The 19,690-nt window shown below is 39.9% G+C and overlaps 1 protein-coding gene across 1 annotated transcript in view; it reads left to right on the plus strand.

Annotated features, from left to right (window-relative positions):
- triob (trio Rho guanine nucleotide exchange factor b) overlaps positions 1 to 19,690 on the plus strand; it is a 119,607-nt gene that overhangs the window by 26,923 nt on the left and 72,994 nt on the right. The window contains 2 exon segments of the mRNA XM_084357287.1: positions 17,232 to 17,306; positions 18,889 to 19,003. Coding sequence (XP_084213413.1) covers positions 17,232 to 17,306; positions 18,889 to 19,003 — 190 coding nt within the window.

Consider the following 19,690-nt stretch of genomic DNA (forward strand, 5'->3'; position numbering starts at 1 on the left):
GCCTGTCAAGTGTTATTTGGTGCACTGTGGTTTATTGGCTTGGTTTTGTTGTGCAGCGGAACAATCGGAGCTCGGTTTGGATAGAGGAAGCTGATGAATGGTGTTCCCTGAGCCGTACAAAGAGTCCTCCTCTCTTCTTCATTGATGTGTTGATGCGACTCAGCTGGCTGCCCAGCGAGTTTGTACTGTATACTGTTATGGGCTTACAAGCAGACAGATGCACATGGACGCTCAAAGCTGAAAAGGGCTTTTATGCTTTTTTATAGGGTCCATCCCTCTCACACTCACGACTTCTCTTGTGGCCTTGCTGCTCTTGTCCTCCCTGTCTCTCTCTCTACTACAGTAACAGTGTAACATGCAACAGTGAGTCAGTGTAGGGAGGTCACAGAGACAGGCTGTAATGAAAAGAGTTAGAAAATCCAAAATGAAGTATAGAGTAGGAAATAAATGACAATGGAAAAACAAATAAAGGTCAGCAATGCCTGGGTATAACGGGGTAAATGGGGCTCAGAGGGTAATGCCCTCCCCAGCAAACACAGAAACAAACATTCGAAAAAACTGAGTCGACAGAATGTGAAGAAACAGCACTTGTTGTCTCAAAATACCACTTTGTACCTTAAGGACCAATAGTCTGCAAGCTCCCTTAGTTTCAGCCGGGGAATGCATACCAGTGGCAAGTTCATATAAAACAACAAAATAAACCTACAAAATGTCAAGAAAGGAATTGTTTTTACGCCTATTTTCCTTATTTAAGAGAAAATACAAGCTTACATCTTCTGAATTCAAGTTTTTTCTTTTCCAGAAATGGGATGAGCTAAATTGCCTTATTAATTCATCATAAAACACAACTAATTCAAATTCAACATAGACGAAATAAACTCACCAAAGCTGTCTTGGTTTGTCTCTCCACAATCACCTCTGATTTGACTGAATAAATCCTCAACTCACCAAGTAAGATGTGAAAATATTCTGGCTCTATACAGTGTTTTCACCCAACTCTCTCTTGCTTCTCTGCTGCTTAGCCTCTCTCCTGTCTCTTGCCATCCCCAGAGTCATACTACTGGTCAGAGCCGCTGTAAATCACCTCTATACCACATCCCCTGTTGTCGAAATAACCCTTTGCCAGGCTTGAAGGCTGTGTTCATTCCCAGTCTAGTGTCCAGCTAGGTTCACTGGGAAGCTGCTGTGCCTGGTTTAGCTGAGTCCTGTTGCCCTGTTGCTTCAAGGCTACAGCCAAAGATAGCTAGAACAGAGTGTATAGTGAGCAAGTTGTCAGATACTCTGGTGATATGCTGCCTCCTATATTTTTAAAGTTAAATTCGAATTCTGGTCATATTTTACATGTTGCATCGAAGTTTGGTTCCAATCCAAACGTGTTATCTTGACTTTCTCAGCTTTTTCTTTTTCATTTTCGTATTTTTAGAATTGGTGAGGCTATCTATTTGTTAAAGGTTATTATAACACGTTATATGTTATGCCGTTGCACAACAAACTAACAAGGCATCTACCGCTTCAAAGACCTGACCTTCTACACACTCATTCATCTGTTTGTATATCTCTGTTAAAGCTGACCCGTGCACTCATTCTGAGAGGTGACAATCCCTCCCAGTTATTTATTCCAACGGGATCATTCAGATATGTGACCTGGCCCGCTTGCATACACATACAGCAGGACAGACCATGCTTTGAACTCCCAGAGACAAGAGAAGGCTATCAGCTCTCACACAAACTTAGACAATACATGAACACCATTGATGTAACACAATTAGCTCTCTTTTGCTTGAATAATAACTATTTAATCCGCTTTCCAAAACCAGGGAACATTTTTTACACCGTCATCTTGGAGATTGAATAACAGTAGGATAGCTGTTTTGGAAGCTCCTTTGTGTCACGTCGTTACACTTTGTATTGTTATCTGTGACACAGAACATGGCTAGTCTGGCCATGTTGTTGCGGTTCTACATGGGCTTTTTCAGGGACAGAAGGGGTCGGCTGACTGTGGAACCATGTCAGACACCTAACAAAACTGGTAGGTGATCCCAGAAAATTCTGTAGAGGGGGATAGTAAATAAAAATGGGAATAGAAAAATGTCTGTTTGTTAGACATTTTTTGATTGGATTTTTGTGTAAAATGCCTGCACATAATATATTGTAGCCTGTCCATTGTGCCAACAGTTTCATATCAAGATAATGAATTTGCTGCAGCTTGAGTGTTGATGCTTGTTTATCACTGAAGTCTTAGTTGCTGGATTGTGACTTATTTTGGCCTTGCTTTTTGAGCTCCATGTCTCGTAAAACCCATTTTTAGAGCTTATCAGAGCTTTCCTCACAATTTGGAAAAATAATGGTAATCCCCCTTCTTGACTCTTTCATTTGAGAGACAACAAAGAAACTTAATTTCTCTCTAGGAGTAAACAGTGAATAAGCTCTTTGTTTCATTTCCTCGGTTCAAAAGATTGCTGGCTCCCAATTAAGCCACTGTTTTATGAAAGTGGATATGCATGAGTATTTGGATCAAATTTAGCCACGCACATAAAGCACTTACATAATTTGGTCTCAATGAATTTATGCACACATGAACATTGAGTGTTTACTGACGTCAAGATGGCATAAAGGTTTAAATATAAGCACTTAACACATGATTATAAGTTAATGATCTGATTATTAATACATGTCGGCATCAATAAATATATTGTTTGGTATTAGTTTGGCATCAGCTTTTTAAAAACAATTCTTAAAATATTGTATCACAGGACTAACAATTCAGGACTTGTTGCAATTCACATAACAAACTTCTGTTGCTTATTTAAAGAAAAAAAGATGAATTTGCTTGAGAATTGACATTATTTCTGTGTGTATCTCATAAGTTACATAAATAGTCACTATACTCTTGAAAAATACACTTGTAAAGATGATAAGGAGGACATTATTTACATTAAGGGTCCTTAAGTGCTCCTGTGCAAAAGCTCACAGTCACCAACAGAGTCTGAGTATTAGTCAGAGAGAAGATTACAACCAATCATTATTAAAGCCTATTTCACCCGCAAATCCACCCGCGACAACTGTTTGGCTGGCTTAACTTTTTTTTCCCTGTGAGTAGCTAGCCAGCCACACAGGGGAGAAACTGTTTAATGCAAAGCAGCTCTTGTCACTAAATCTTGTTTTGGGGAGGGGTTAGTGACAAGAGGGGAAACGGCCCAAAAAAAGCCAGTTGGTGAAGGCAAAGAGGAGCTGGCAGTGCCGTTGGTTTTCTGCGGCTCAGTGGGTGGCAGGGCGTTGGCCAGTATATGGCGAGGCGGTTGTTCAGTTGCCTCCACGCCATACAACAATGGTTTGGTTAGAAAGCTGGTAGGGTGATACCTGCTGTAGACCTGTGTAGGGTCAAGTGTAGGCCTAGATTGATCGGGACGGCTCAGAGCTGGTTTTGGTTTATGATGGCAGTGCTGGATAACCACAGCTGGCAGTATGCCCAGGCTGGGAAAACCCTGATCAGACTCTCAGGTAGTATTCTCTATCATAAATGTATTCTCTCATGTTCTTGTTTATTTTGATTCCTATCAAAGTACTAAGACAGCATCACATAAAGTGTACAACTAGAATGTGTGCAGTAAAAAACACGATTAACCTACATTTGGTTGAGGGATATTTAAGAAAATGCTTTTAAATCTTTAAAGATAATTTTATGTAAATGATGGAGAACCTCATTACCTCTTATAATATTTTGTTTGTGCAGATAGCTTAGATATTCTTCATGTGTTGCATTTCTTTGTGTTTTTTAAACAATGTGAACCAGGCAGTCTTTGCAAAGTAGAACCTTAAGTAATAAACGCAGATGTTTTAAATGAAAATATTGTAGTATCTTCACAAATTACTCTGTTTTGTTTCAAACTAGGCTTGTGAAAGTGATTAAAAAGACTCTTTATAATGCAAATTAGAAAAATCTCCTCTTTGTTAACTGTAGAGTTTAGGGAGAGAGGAGGGAATTGCCTCCCTAATAAAAATGACTAAATCATAGCCTGCAGCTTTCTAAACTCAACTGCAGTTTTGCATTATAGTAAGTTACTGAATGACTGTTATTTGTTAAGCATCTGAACATTTGTATGCATTTGTAGAAACCACAACTCTCTGTATTACAGAGATACATTTGAGCATGTTTTAGAGAAAAACATGCAACTTTTACTGTTTTCATCTGTGATCTATTTGGCAGCTAATCAGTAATCCAAGGGCCAACAAACTTGGCGACAATAGTATATCTATAGCCTCTGTCCGTGAGTTGACAGGGTCGTGAATTATCGGAGGACTTAATAATGAACTGTAACTAACCCTCTGCTTATGCTCTTGTTGTTTCCTGGACACAAAGTAGAATGCAAAACAAATGCACATTGTTACAAGAAAGTCCTACTTTTTAAACATCTTGTGCAATGCAGCTGCATTATTGCAATTCCCTAGAGGACAAAATAAGACATCACTATACAGTGCAAACTAATACAAAGCCTCACAGTAAATAATACAGGTGTTGAAGTATATAATGTTCGGTTTTCATCAAGGCTGTGTCAGTGTGTGAGATTGAGGTTTCATTTGACTTTGTGGCAACTTGTATGGAGTTATACAAAACCCTGGTAATTTTTTTCAGTCATGTTGCTGAGGCTGAACTGTGACTTTTGTTGCTCTTTGATAGTGACATTTTTCGGAATAATTTTTGACACATTATATTTAATAATAATAATAAGTGTTGCAACAGATTGAATTCAGAAAATGTGTGACCCTCTTGTATGTATGTGAGGTAAATTAATTAAATTAACATTCAGTCCACGTAAATGGTGACGCATACCGCTAATTTACAGTATCTCTGTGTGTGTGTGTCATATGTTTGACATAATTCTGGGGACACTTCTAGGAAGTGAAGAGGACACAAAAGGCCACCACTCATGCGTAAGCAGTCCTCTTTTCAGTTCAGTTTATGGGTCATTGTGCTCAGCTTGTGTTGTGCTACATAGACACAAAGGTGTTTTAGTTGCAATAGGATGTAGATGGAAGAAAAGTTGCTTGAGTGTTGCTGTATAGCTGCATAGCATTAGAAAATGTAAATGACTGTGTATAAAGGGCATTAAACCAATGTCCTGTTGTTCTTTACAAATCAAGATTCGATTCTAACAATGGCGTAGCTGTCAGTGCTGAAAAGAATTGTCGAATCGAATCATGACCTTAAAATCAAATGTCAGATCAGTTTGTGGATTCGGAGAATTGTGACAGCTCAACCAAATACTTGGTAGCTAGAAGACAATATGATCCAACTACCACTCTCAATAAAAATGTAAATGTGTTTTGCTCAGTCGGCAAGATTTGGTGCCTACAGGAGTAATGAATGCAGATGTCTGAAGAGGTGACTGCTGTGAGGTGATCAGGAGAAATAATGCTATTTGTCATGAGGAGAGCACTGCAGAATAAGATCACAACAAGGCAAGCTCAGGGAGACTGCTTCTGGCTGAGGTTAATTTAAAACAAGACCTGGGACATAATCTTTATTACTTGTGACTGTTACTGTGCAATCAGTTGATCGGTGTTTTCACTTGGGGTCAGTTAAACCTTTTGTCCTTATATAGGACCTTTCACTTTGATAGTAAAAACTAAAAAAAAAACTAGTATCAAAGCACAATACTTTCATAGTGTCCTGATTGACATTGAAAACATGTCATCCATTAGATGACCAATCAAATTTTGTTGCAAACTCTCTGTTGCAGACTCTAAACTTACTATACAGACACTGTAGCTGCACCATCTTTTATGGACCCTTGGAGGCATTGTTACGACATTCCTTCTGTTTGAAAGCTAGGTAGATATTGAATAGAGTTGATAATGACAAGACAAGTGCTTCCGATCAAAGGGCTCCTGCTTCAGTCCTTGGTTCCTGACAGTGACATGCCCAAAAGGCCTTGTTCCTGTCAGATGTGCTGTTGGTGTAGCATTGACTCCATGTTCTCATCCTTTTAAATCTAGCAGTGTTGCAGTGTGTGGGGACAAAAAAAAAAAGAGCATTAAGTATCGGCATGTGACATAGAGTGTTGCCAATAGTGAGGCCTAGGGGAACACTAAGTATATCAGAAGTCAATAGAGTCAACAGAGGCAGGGGAGAATACAGAGACATGCAGGGTGGTAGGATGTCCCATTAGAGATGAGAAACAAAAACCAAAAAGGGAATAGAGGAGATTTGTAAATTGTACACAGAAGTGAGGTTGTTATCCACGCTCACTGAGGTGTGAAAGGAATAGAGAAACAGCTGTAGCGACAGAATAAGAACACATACAGTACTTAGATTTCATCAAGGTTTATTACAACCCTAAACAGATTACAAATGAAGCAACTACACACACAAACAACACATGCATTTTCTTATTTGCACCGCATGCGTTCAGCCCTTGGCTGTCTCCAGGTTGTGTGTGTTTTTGTGTGTTCACTTCATCTTCTAAATGATATCACTGTAAGTGCTTTTACTACACATGCAAGTCGCGGCACTAAAAGTGTAAATTCAGAAATGTATTTGGTGTTATGTGTAGCTCTGCAGAATTGTGAGCACAGATGTCAACACAGTAGTTTATTATATAGCATTGAAACTGCTTTGATTGTGCTCTTCGCACAAGACTGCTGACCATTGTTTGTCTCAGCATTGCCCCTTAGCTTTTTATACACTACTAAATAAGAGCTATATTTAGGGTTTGTAGTCTTAAATGATGTGAACATGATTTACAAAGCTTTCTGTTGCCTGCCCTGTATGATGAGTTGTACATTCTTAATCTGTAGGATGTAGGTTTCACTTAAAGTTTTATTGTGTCACGCTCAATTAGGGGAACAGTAACATTAAGGTTATATTGTTCTGTTGTGAGGAACCCAATCACTGGAATACATCATGGCAATGTAAACCATGGATAAGTTGAAACTTTACATTTCTTTCTTTAATTTTCAGTTTTATGTTGTGACAATGCTTTGCTTATGGTCTTGTTCCTGACGTCTCATCATATACATTTGGTTTTGTTATCACTAACAAGACTTAACAATGTCCTGACGTCTCAATAAAAATATCCAGTGGTTCAGCTTACAAATATTGAAATGCCATCTCAAACAGTGGTCTCTTTTTTAAAAAAGAATTCCAGTTGTTTTGCGTTAACAAATGTGTCACCTTCTGACTTGCAAGTTTATATCCATGTAATCTGAATTATATGTGATACGATATGATGTGTCATATATTGTAGAAATGTTGATATGAGAGGAATGACACGTGCAAATTTTATGTGTCCTTGGTTTTCAGAAATGTATGATGCCAGCATTTCATTCAGGCGACTGGGCTTGTAAAAGTATGTAAATCTTGGTAGATATGTGCTCAAACATTTTAAATTAAAGCTGCAAGCAGCGATGAACGGGCCCTTGCAGTCCATGCACGTCGGGGCATGCTGCTGTCGCGGTGTGCTGCTGTCGCTACTTGCTGCTGCCGGGGCATGCTGCTGTCGGGGCATGCAACAACTTCCGTTGAGGAATCAAAAGTGAAGGCAGTCAAGCTGTTTTTTCGTCATTTAGCAATAAAAGCGGCCACTATTTGCCGAGTTGCACTAAATTTTTCACAAACCTTCATCCGGCCATGGAACACAAAAAAACGTAAGTGTTAATGGGACTGCATTTTGTGAAGATATGGAAGACTGTGTGTTTGACCACAATTAGCAGGAAATTGTTGTTTTATATTTTGGGCGTTCTTTGGACTATCACAATTCTTTTAATACATTTTTGTCAGGAGGGTCCACAGATGCTGTATGCAAAGTTTGGTGCAAATGGGAGAAATTTGGTGGGAGGAGTTTGAAAAAGTAGGTCAGGAGATTCAGCAGAATTCAGGGAACGTGTGGATATATGGTTTTTGAACAATAGAGACATCGCAGGTTATCTGCTGGGGCCCTAATGAAACTGCCACCAGAGCGCCACCTAGTGGCGGATTGGTAAAAGCTTCAAGAGATGTCCTGAGGAGGGCATTGGCAATGAGTGTACCAAGTTTGTGTTAATCCGACCAACCGATGTGGAGATATAAAATACTTCAATTTAAAGAGTGCCACCTAGTGGTCATCAGGATTTTGCACAGAGCCTTAGGGGCTCATGGGGAAGTAGTATCCTGAGTTTCATGTCATTCGGACGAACCAATGTGGAGATATGCAACACTTCCTGTTTTGAGGTAAATCTGCAGGAAGTTGTTATTTAATAAGTTGAGTATTGTTTGGAATATCAAAATTCTTTCAATAACTTTTTGTCAGGAGGGTCCACAGATGCTGTGAGCAAAGTTTCATGGAAATTGGTGAAATTGGCTGGGAGGAGTTGGAAAAAGTAGGTTTGCGACATTTGGCGAGGTAGCGAAAAAAAACGGTATGAGTATGTGGGAGTTATAAGCCAAAACGCACTTTCCTTGATTACAGCGCCACCTAGTGATGGAAATTCACAACGACAACAGATTATACAATTTTTCGGCAGATGTGACATATATTCCAAGTTTGATGAGTTTTGGGGTATGTTCAGGCAGTGAAAAATGCGATCATTTGGGACAAAAAATGCTCACTACAAAAACAATAGGGTCCTTGCAGGTTCCCTGCTTGGGCCCTAATAAAAACATTTATTGTGCTCTAGTAGAAGTACTCATTGCATACATCATCATGTATCCAATGCTGACATTTCAGTTTGAGCAAGACTTTGTGTTTGGAGAAGTGATCATAGCTAGTGCTGAAATGATTGATTGATTGATTGATTGATTGATTGATTGATTGATTGATTGATTGATTGATTGATTGATTGATTATACTGGTTGATTAATTGAAATGAATGCCAAATATTCTTTATTTCTGTATCTCAAATGTTAAGATTTGTTCCTTTCAGTTTTATATCTTTGTGTATTGTATTTTGGAGTATGGGAGCGCTGGTCAGATAAAAACAAGACATCAGCTTGTGCCTTGGGAGCTTATGATAAACTCTGCTTAGGTTAAACAAATTGCAGGAAGAAACCTATAATAGCAGTTCTTCAGTAGTGGGACAGCATTGTTTTGTCTGACGGCGTCACACTGCAGTTACATGAACATTTAAGCACAGTGCCAGAGCTCCACCATGAGATCAGTTTTTGTTTCCTACCCTTCCCATTTGTTATGACTTATTCATACCCTTTTTTGCTGTGCTTAGGGGTTATATCCAGGTCGAGGGGTTGCGGTAGGAGCAAAGTGTTATTTTTACTGTAAGCCACACTGTAACAACAATATGAGAAACCCGATGAAAGTTGAGCTCACCACAGTCCCCAGGCCCCCTGCCAGCTCCAGCTGAAGGTCACACAACTAGAGTAGAGTAGAGGCTGCTAGAAGTGGCTTTGTATCTGAGAGTGGGGCAGAAAGACTGTGTGAGACCAAACACTTTGGAAAATAAATAAATGAAAGGGAGTAGAAGAGAGAGAAAAAGATATAGAAATATAGAAGAGGCACAACAAGAAAGAGATGGAGCTCTAAGTTGTTTATCTAATCCCCCTGTTGCACTGGGGCAACGTACGCTTGCTGTTATTCTAGTCGGGGTTGTCACACAGGGGACATGACAAACAAGCTGCTTGTAACAGCTCACCATATAGACCAGCTCAACACTCATATTGCCCACAACAACATGTAGGGCAATGGCAGCCTGATATCTGTACACACTAGGGGGTTAAGCAGAAAAAGTACACAACATAGCATCTTTTTATGGCAGATACACAATGACAGTGGATACTCTAAGTAGATAAAAACAAGCTGTGGTTACAGAGCTAAAAGCTAAAGTGGTCATTTAAGTGTCTTAGGTGAAATAGCTAAAGAATCCCAGTTGTAGATCAACATTAAACTGTGAAAATATACAGTTTAGTAAGTTTGATTTGAGTGCTTTAGACTGCTTAGTATTTTTTTGTTTGAACTTTAAGTGCAACTCAAAGAGCTGGTATTGGCTTGTTTAAAACTCCCTGGTGATTTGGATATTTGTGACTTTTCTCTGCCTCAAAGAGCTGACACATTAAAATTTCAACAACACCAGAACACAGAAGAGCTCGCTGACGTTATTGTAGACTATGTGTCAGTGGTGGTAGACATTTGGAGCTGGAAGTTTCCTGGAATACCCTGGTGTTACTTTTCTCAGAGTGAGGTATCGATTTTGTGTTGTGCTGAAGTGAATTCCCTGGAGGATCTACTGCGGCCTACTGTGCCCTGCTTTCTGCCTGGGTTCTGTTAAGTTTTACCCATAAAACTGATAAAGTGGCACATCCCTTTCTCCAAGGGAGCACTATTCTTAGAGCCCTGCAAAGGGTGCCAGTCATGCTGCTTTTCAGTGAAACACAGGTTAGAACTCAGGCACACACACAAAAGCCGGCATGCATAAGAACACAAAGTTACAAAGTTATGCCTGCAAAGACACGTGCATATACACACACAGGGTGACATCAGACTAATGCACACACATTTTAACTCTAGCACAGTAATGACTATACCAATCCGCTCGTATTTCCTCTGATCCTGCGCTGTTTCCAAAAGCTCCCCACATTCAGAGCCGGTCCAAGTTAGGCCCAACTGAGCCAAACGAAGCTGAGCAGTGTGACAAATGCCTCCCAGTTGTCTCCTTTCACTCAAACTCATAGTAAGGTTCACATACTGGGCTCTGACCCAGAGCTGACTATGAAAGAGCCATCTGAAATCCATCATAGTCACATGCGCTCTAAATCTTCGCATAAATTCTAAAAGAGCTTACATTTATACAGCTGTGATTACAAATAAATAATGAGAATGCATTGGTTGTATCTGTACTATAAAATACTGCTGAATGGTCAAGTGCTGCTGGGTGCAAATCAATCGTATAAAATGCATTTCATAGTGACTACTGCTCTGAATCTTTGGATCTTACCACAGTTATCCTCACTGGCAGGAGGAATGTGTGTTATCAGCTACAACCAAGGGAATTGTACTGTAGTATTTCTGCAAAATTATGTAGTAGGCCTGGTATTTTCTGCTGTACTACACATACAGTCTAGCTTGTAATTGCTCCGAGTTTGAGGTTATGAGGTTATGAGCCAGAGGATTGGCATCATGCGGTGTGCCAGGCTGTGCAGATGCACCATGTACAGTCTAGCCTGTGGTCGAAAGGATTGGAAGCAAAGGGATTGGCACAGTGAGTGCACCAAGGCCGTCTGTTCTGACGAGCTGTTGAAAGACGGCACAAATATGCAGTTGTGTTCATTTTGGGTTTATGAGTTGGGGTTTGTAGGTAAAGAAATTGTGTCTATTCGAACGTGTTGCAATCTTGGTCAGGGGTTTATAAGATTTTTCCATTCTGATCTAAACTTAGTGCATTCATTCCCCATTGCATCTCATTAAAGCCCTCTAGAAACAAGTCTGTAACCCAGTTTGGATCCTAAAGGATGTAGGATGTTTTCAGTCTGTGGTGTGAAGAATTGGTGCAAGGCACAAACACAATCTGTTCTGTAGTAGTGTATTCAGATCAGCATGTGAGTGTTTCCAGCCAGGGCAAAAGGAAATGGATTGGCACACTTTCTGCGTGTTGTGCTGTTGTACTGCCTGTGCTACACAGTGATGTGAATTTAAGGATTTAGGGGAACAATCCTTGTGGAGGGACAAGAAGAAGGCTTGAGCAGAGTAGATCTGTGTAGCTGCCTCTCTGTCTGTTTGCTTTCTAAATTCATGCAGAAGAGTGGAAAGGCAGCGCACTCACTGCTCTAGCTGCATGTGAAATATTCTCACAGTGATCGAGCTTTGTAAAAACATAGACTGGGAAATGATTTAAAGCCAAGCATGAAACCATTCAGTCCCATGTGTAGGCTCAGTCATTCTGTGTTTTTAATTTGAATGGAAGCTACAATTTTGTGTCTTCACATCTTTATTCTGTGGTTATGTGTTTTAATAGAATATCACGGCGAAACCAAAACGGTTGGCTGACCTTTGAGCTTTGAGTGCACAATTGGACAAGTCACTGCCTTCACTGAGCAGACTAAGTTTGGTAAAAAATTGGGCAAGCCATAGTTAAAATTTGACAGTACATTTAATGTCCATGATTGAACTATGAATGATAGCTGATGGCTTAAGTTTTTGCACAATTATGGGAAAAAACTAGCATCAGTTTGTCTTCAAGTCCTTTTCTTTTTTGCCTGATTCCCTTAGCAAGATGAGAAGAGAAAAATACATTAGCTTAATACCCTTTATAGCTCTCCACACTTTATTGCATATTTATTAAATGGAAAAGAGCTACAGTAGGAGGGACAAATCATCCAAGAACATCACCAACTGCCTAAATATATAGCACAGTGACAATGTAAATTACCACTATGACAAAAGGTTCTACTCTTACACTTAAAGTTGCATAGCTGACAAGCGAGGGCATTATTGTATATCATGCATTATGTGATGTCAAGCCAGGACGAAGACAAAATACTCCACATGATGTGCTGTCATTGTTCCTGTGATGGATGTATGCACAAGATGTCTCCATCACTTAATCTGCACAGAGAAAGAGAGCATAAGTGCACATGTTTGTGTGTGTGTTTCTGTGCGTGTGTGTCATGGCATGCGCGCTCCTGCATTGCTTACGTCTAAATGATCCACTACCTGTCATGTGCACAGTTGATCTCCTCTTGCCGCAGTCATCACCTTGTGTGTGACAGATGTGTCACAGAGAGCTACCTTTCTTCTTCATTTTGCTGCTCTGAATCCTAGATTAAAAATACAATAATTAAAAAGAAATAACCTGCGGTAAAAACCTTATTTCTTGGACGAACACTTTGCATTTTGCCTCACTTTACAGGGCACTGACTGCAAGCTGCCAGTAAAATGGATTGCTCTCATTATGAGTGTGTTATGAACAAGCAGTCTGTGATTGAAAAGCTTTATTTCATGCTCGGCAGACTTGTAAATGAGGGGTTGTGTGCAGTGAAGAGAGATTGTCGTGTGTGCCTGTGTGTTCTGGTGTGTTAGTGTGTGTAGCGAGAGGTGATGATGGGTTTTCATGAATCACAGTGTGTAGGGTAATACTTTATTTCCGAGAGATATTGTATGGGTTATTGCTGCATATAAACATGATAATTTTAGGAAGGGATGTGTGGTTGCATGTACTTGCAACATTGTACCTATTTTACTGTTTTGACATCACAAGCAGTGATCATAAAGTGAAAGTAACGTATTCCTCACCAGCAGCTGTTTAAATTTTGCTGCTCTTCATTTTTTTTTTTTATCATCATGCAACACTCTCTGATGATTATTCCAACCTGATCTCCAAAATCCAGTGTTGCAGCATAAAGATATGTAACTTGTATGGCAGCAATATCCGTTTCTTTCTGTTTCCTGTAGCCTCCCACATAAACCCAAAGTGCATGTATGTCCAGCTCTTTGCCAGACCCTGATGTTCAAAAAGGTGACAAATTAGTTTTAGCAGGGCTGCAGCAGTATAACAGAGGTCAGTGTTGGCTATGTGCCAGCGCCAGGGTTTTACATAAACCACCACAGTGAGGAATGTGTCTGGGCACACTTCACAGGAAGCACACACACATGTGCTAACACACAAAGTGCAAGGGGCCCTGAACGTTCAATGCGCACATACTGGATCATTCAGAGAATAAAGTCCACATCTTTGTTTTTTAACATCTTTCCAGCTATTGCCTTGCTCAGTCTTCTTACCATGTTCTCTGTGTGTGAGAGGCAGATGGAGAGGGATGGGGGGCTGGATGAGAAACAGGTGCAGCAGGTTATAAAAGACGGTCAGCAACAGAGATGGAGATCACAAAAACTACAAGTGTGGATTGCGAGGGATTCACTCAGCTATTCAGCCTCCCTCTCGCTCTCCTCTCGCCAGCCGTGGAAAGCGAATAAAACCATTATTGCAACCTCAGTCCATTCTCGTCTCAGCTGGTTGTGACATTAACCGGAGTCAGGTTGTGTCCAGTCCGGCCACTTCCCCCACTGTGAGCTAATGTGCTGTCATCCAGGCCTGACTGCCGCTCCCAACTCCCTCAGACCGTGGATGAAATCGATATTACAGAAGCTGTAGGAGTTACTTAGCTGTCTCTTTCTGCAGTCTCCTCTGTCTGTATTATTAGCCGTCTTGCTGTACACTGCAGTTTTCATCTGTCCCCTTATTCCTCTCTTCACTGTCTCACATGAATCATTATCAGCTTGCGCTTCTCTGTTCCCTATCCATTTCACTCTGCCTTTGATCCATTTATCTTTTCATCTGTCTATCCATCCATTTATATGGCTTTCTGTCATTCCCTCTCTGTCGTTGCATTGCATTCTACCCTACTTTTTTTTTCTTCATATCCTCTGGTTGTAACTCATTTGCAACCTGGAAGAGTCAGTCACCGGTTTAATGATACTCATGTTGAAAAATGTCTTCATTTTACTATTTTGCTCCCTGCTTGTATCAAGCTGTGGGCTCAAAAATATTCAAATGTTGAAAGAAAATACTCAACTTCCAGTAATCACCAGCTCCTTCTTCAGATTAATGCTTTGAATCATGACTGACTTTTGTTTAAGGGCATTTGGTTTGTGCTTGTGTGTGTGTGTGTGTGTGTGTGTGTGTGTGTGTGTGTGTGTGTGTGTGTGTGTGTGCGTGTGTGCGTGCGTGTATGCGTGCATGATTCAGCAGTCTAGCCACCATCTAATTAGCTCATTTCCATTCTTACTCAGTGTGATTAAATGTTTATATTATAACTGTCAAAGCAGCACAGTGTTTATGTAAAGTTATTTGCCCTTTCCTCTACAGTATTTGTCTCCCTTTATGACCCCTAAGCTCTGTTTACCAAAACAGAGCTTAAAAATGTTTCTCATATTTTCATGTTTTTGCCCCCCAGATTACATTCATCCCATTTTGACATTTTTTATAAACACATCGGCAAGAATACAAGTACTGTATTTAAAGCCCCAGGGACTAGGAACATTTTGGATGAACTTAATGTGTTTCCATAACAGGGCCCAGGGTCTAAATGAAGGTCAAAAAAGTTCCTGCTCAGGGGGTAGTGCTTTCAAAAAGTACAAGGGCTTGGGAATGGTGGCACTGAACATTTTTGATTGGTTTAATACTCACAGCATTTAATTTCAGCCATCGTTTTTATAAATCTTCAGCTGCAAACCAGTTTGCTTGTTTTTCATTGTCCTTTGAAACATCAACATAAATTACAGAAGACAGAGATGAAGCAAAGACAAGCAAATGGCAGATTTACATTACATCATCGTGCACAAAAATGTCATGCAAAAATAGCCAGTTGCTTCTTCATACAGTATGTCAGCTTACTCATTTGCCTAATCCTCGTGGATCTTAAGACGACGTAGAAACGAAGACAACAACAGACTAAAGCACCCTTTTAGTTCCTGGAAACTGAAATGAAGTTGCATTTATTATTTGTCTTTTACAGCATACACATGTATACATATATAGCCAATCAAATCTGGCAATAAGTACTGATGTCATTGTTCTGTCATAGGCAGAGCAGACTCACACTGAGCAAGACAACAGCCTGATACAAAAGAGCCACAGACTTTTAACAATAACCCACATTAACTTTCCTGCTAAAGACTCCTTATTTAACTTATAAACATTAACACACGTCTTGTACTGCACCTCCGCTAATTGAACAGGCTACAAAACAAACATTCACTGGGGAAATGTGCACTGCTGTTTACATCAGTAATGAGCTGCTCAGCTGCAGCACATTAAACAGCATGTAAACGTACCTGCAGATGTCATTTTGGTTCAGTTAGATGCTGACATGGTTCTTACTCTTCACAATCACTGTTAACAACATGCTGTGTCCCCGTGACATGTTGACTGCAGCACAAGTTTATTTACTTTGTCTTGTGTTTACTATGGTGTAACACCTTCACTCTGCTGTCAATCAAACACAGAAACCAACACACCTCTCTAGCTGCTGAGATGAAAAGGAGGATTTCTGAGAATTCCCCGAAAGATATTTTTTCTTCCGTTTAATATATAAACATCTGTTAAGAATTGAAAAAAATCAATAGCCTTCTCTTCTTGTCTTTTATCTTTAACAGTTTATAGTTAGTTAGTTGAGCTTTTTTACAAGCGTCACTTTTGGTATTCAAGTCTGTGTCACCAGTCAGAGAAAACATTGATTTCAAGCCTTCTGTCAGTTCAGGTTCAGCTGGCATCAGAGACGATATGATAAATAAAAATATAACTATCAATAAGATCTATAATTCCCAATTATGATTTGCTGTTAGCATGCAGCTTCAGATACATGGTCCTGGTATATTTTATGCGTGTGTGTAAATGTGAGAGAGATGACTCCCCGCTAGAATGCGGGCTATCTGATGACATCACCAGCTAACTGCATCTGCAGAGAGAAACTGCCACCCACCCCCCACCCACACCATCTCACTCACATGCACATGGATATATTCAGTGGTCAACCCTGTCAATATCATGGCTGATATGTATTCACAAGAGGCATCATAGCTTTCACCGGTAGATTATTGTGCTTTGAAATGCATAAAGTTGTTCATTGTGGCAGCTAAAATCGTATAATGTTAACCAATGGGAAAGCACTGCATTTGAATTAAAGCCCTTCAACAGTTATAATAAGATTTGTATGATATTTGACTGTATCACACATCCCTACATTTTTCTGTTCAGTGGATCATCTGAATCAGATGTCTTTATGACTGATTGCTCTGACACACCAAGGAGATAAAAGTCAGCTGGTATGAGTATGTGGTATTAACCATTGTGCAATCTGTTGAGGTTGCAAAGCAGAATAGTTGACATGTGAGGAATATACCCCAACAGAGGATGGTGGAAAGTATACCAGGCTAGGCTAAACATTCAAGGGCAATGTAACTTTTTATCCTGATCCAAACTGATTATATGATAAAGCTCAGTATTGCAGTGTTTATAATGCAGTAGCTTTCCTGAAATTCACTAACTGAACCTGGAGGTTTTATGAAAAGCATCTGAACAGTTGTGTTATTGCCGAAGGTCCATGCTTATTGTATAACAGTGTTGCCATCAAAGGAAGTGGATATGTTTAAATGACTTGAATGAAGTCATCCAGGTTAAAACGAGCAGTGACAAGCACATGTCACGTTGCCACATTGGTGTGAAATTGAATGCAAAAAAACATAAAGATTGGTTTCAGTCGCCGTTTCAGTGTTTGCCTGCTGACCTCTCTACTTTTCTTTGTGTTTCAGGGTTTCATCGCAATGAGGATATGAAGGCCATTGATGTGCTTCCAATCCTCAAGGAGAAGGTCGCCTTTCTCTCAGGTCAGATGTATATAGTTACAGTATATATCTCTGATATTATCGGATATTGTATCTTCATAAAACTAAAAGAACTGCCATTCATTCATTAATTAATTTTCAATGAAGAGGAGTGACAACCAAACTAGACTTGTACGTTTCCTTAGTTGCCCTCAACCAGTCTTTCCAAAAAAAAGTCTAAAATGTCTCATGTTTCAAAATAAGAAATCTATTTCAGAAATGGTGTTTTTGTAGGTTTACATTTTTGAACAAGCTGGTATTGGCCTTCATCTCCGCTAACCTCCTAAAAATGTCAAACTCTGTCCTTTACTTGTTTTGAAGTCGAGCCATTGCTGCAGAGACCTTGCATGGAGGGGGTTTGTCATTCATGTATTGTGTTTGTATGCTGATGCAATAGACGAATGCATGAAGTAAGGTGGAGTCATCAAAGACAAAAGTGAAGAATTCAGTCTCACACAGTGAGTGTCTGCTTGTCAGAAAGACACCTTTACTCTCAGCATACATGACATTTTTAGTGTTTAATTTAAGTACTTCTGAGAGTTCTGAAGTCAAACTCTTACTTAAAATCATAAACATGCATAAAATCAACACCGTTTCAAGGCTTTGTGCCTCTTGTATTGAAAGATATCATAGGTACCTCCTCCAAAGATGTCTACTCAGTGCCACTCACTTCAAACGGATACTATACAGTATGTCCCTTAAAGATGCACTGTGTAGCTTTGAGGAAGAAATTTTAATCAGAAGAGAAAGATCTTCATAGACTGATTTTTTATGCATAAACAAACTAAATAAACAAACTGTCTTTGTTTTCATGACTGAGTAAACTGAAAAAACAAACTGACCTTAAAGTCCAACACAATTTCACTGTTTTACTTTATTTACATTTGGCAGACCCTGCCACCTTTCCAGCTTCAAACAGTGTCCTTATTTTCCTCTGAGAACAGCTTGTTTATTCAGTTATGGAAAAACGAAATATTTGTCAGTTTGTATTATTACCTCATTTATATGTAAATATTAAAAATCTGAGGTTGAATGTATTTTTCGAAAACTACATAGTGCCCCTTTAAATTTCCCAACATGGCAGTGGGCTATTATTTTGTTAAAAATTCAAGCTTCTCCCTCTTGATATCTACTTGTCAGGTTATTTAAGTGCACTCACTTATTCCTCTGACCTGTTTCTAACTCGTCGTGTGCTGACTGACCTTTACCCCATTAGTGTTAACTGCATGGGCATTGCCATAAGTGAGTTTGAGAGTGTTTTTCGCTCTTCTTTAATAGTGTTGTTTGTTCCTGCAGTGTCTGACTGAAAGCTATTAGTCTTGTCATCATGACTGTAATTTGAGCTCTGACTCTTCAGTTTGACTCAGTATAGTTATGACTAACTGCAGAGATCTTCAAAGAGGGTACCCATAAGAGATAGCTGCTGTCATCTCAGAGAACTGCAGCACTAACTCTAAATCTTAGGGTGTATGTTTGGTGTAGTCTGTTAGGTAAGCTTTGCTGAAGCCATGTGCATTATATGAGCATTATCATCATGGGAAGTAGCTGTTATTTAAACATTTTTTTGTCTTGTTTCTACCTAAAGGTGGCAGAGACAGACGTGGAGGTCCTGTTCTCACCTTTCCAGCACGAAGCAACCATGACAGAATACGACCCGAAGACCTGCGCAGGCTCATAGCCTACCTGGCTACTATCCCCAGGTAGGAAATGTGCTTACAAGCACACATATACAGTGTTTAGTGGAAGATTCAGGCTTGTGAACATGCACACAATCTCATACATGCACTGACTTATAGACCCTGCTCTAAATGCTGGGTTGATTTGAAACAGACTCATCCTCTCAGCCTCTAATGCAGTCACACTCACACACATCTTATCACTTTCTTTGTGTCACTGACTTTCCCACCTTGCTTGGATTTAAAATGCTGAAGGATAACCTGAGGCTACAAAGGGCTGGGATGGTTTTGCTTTAGATTCTCTGTGATGTTTCAACCCCCCTTCCTCCTTTACCCCCCTCTCATTTCCTCCTCACTTGCGAGAAAAAGCTGCTGCTCCTTATGTAGGTTGCCACTTTTTAGTAACTCTCACTTCTCTCACTCTGCTGTTGATACTGTCTAGTTAGAGTGGGTCAGTTCTCATTAAACAAAGTGTCATAGCAGTTTGCTTTTCTTTCCTGTTTCCCTGCACTGTTTTATCATTTGGACTCAAGTCTATAAACTGCTGCAGGAGGGATGTAGCCACAGGATGTCCTTGCAGAGCTGCACTCACTCTGTAGTTTTGTGCCGGCTGATGTGCAGGTTGAGAAGCACCTTTCCTTCACATTTAACACTTAGCTCCAGGCTGTTCTGTTTGGAGTCGCTTGTGATTAGCTTGGAGGGAAGCTTGCA

Source organism: Pagrus pagrus (assembly GCF_965226575.1).
Source record: "Pagrus pagrus genome assembly, chromosome: 7".
NCBI classification, from domain to species: Eukaryota; Metazoa; Chordata; class Actinopteri; order Spariformes; family Sparidae; genus Pagrus; species Pagrus pagrus.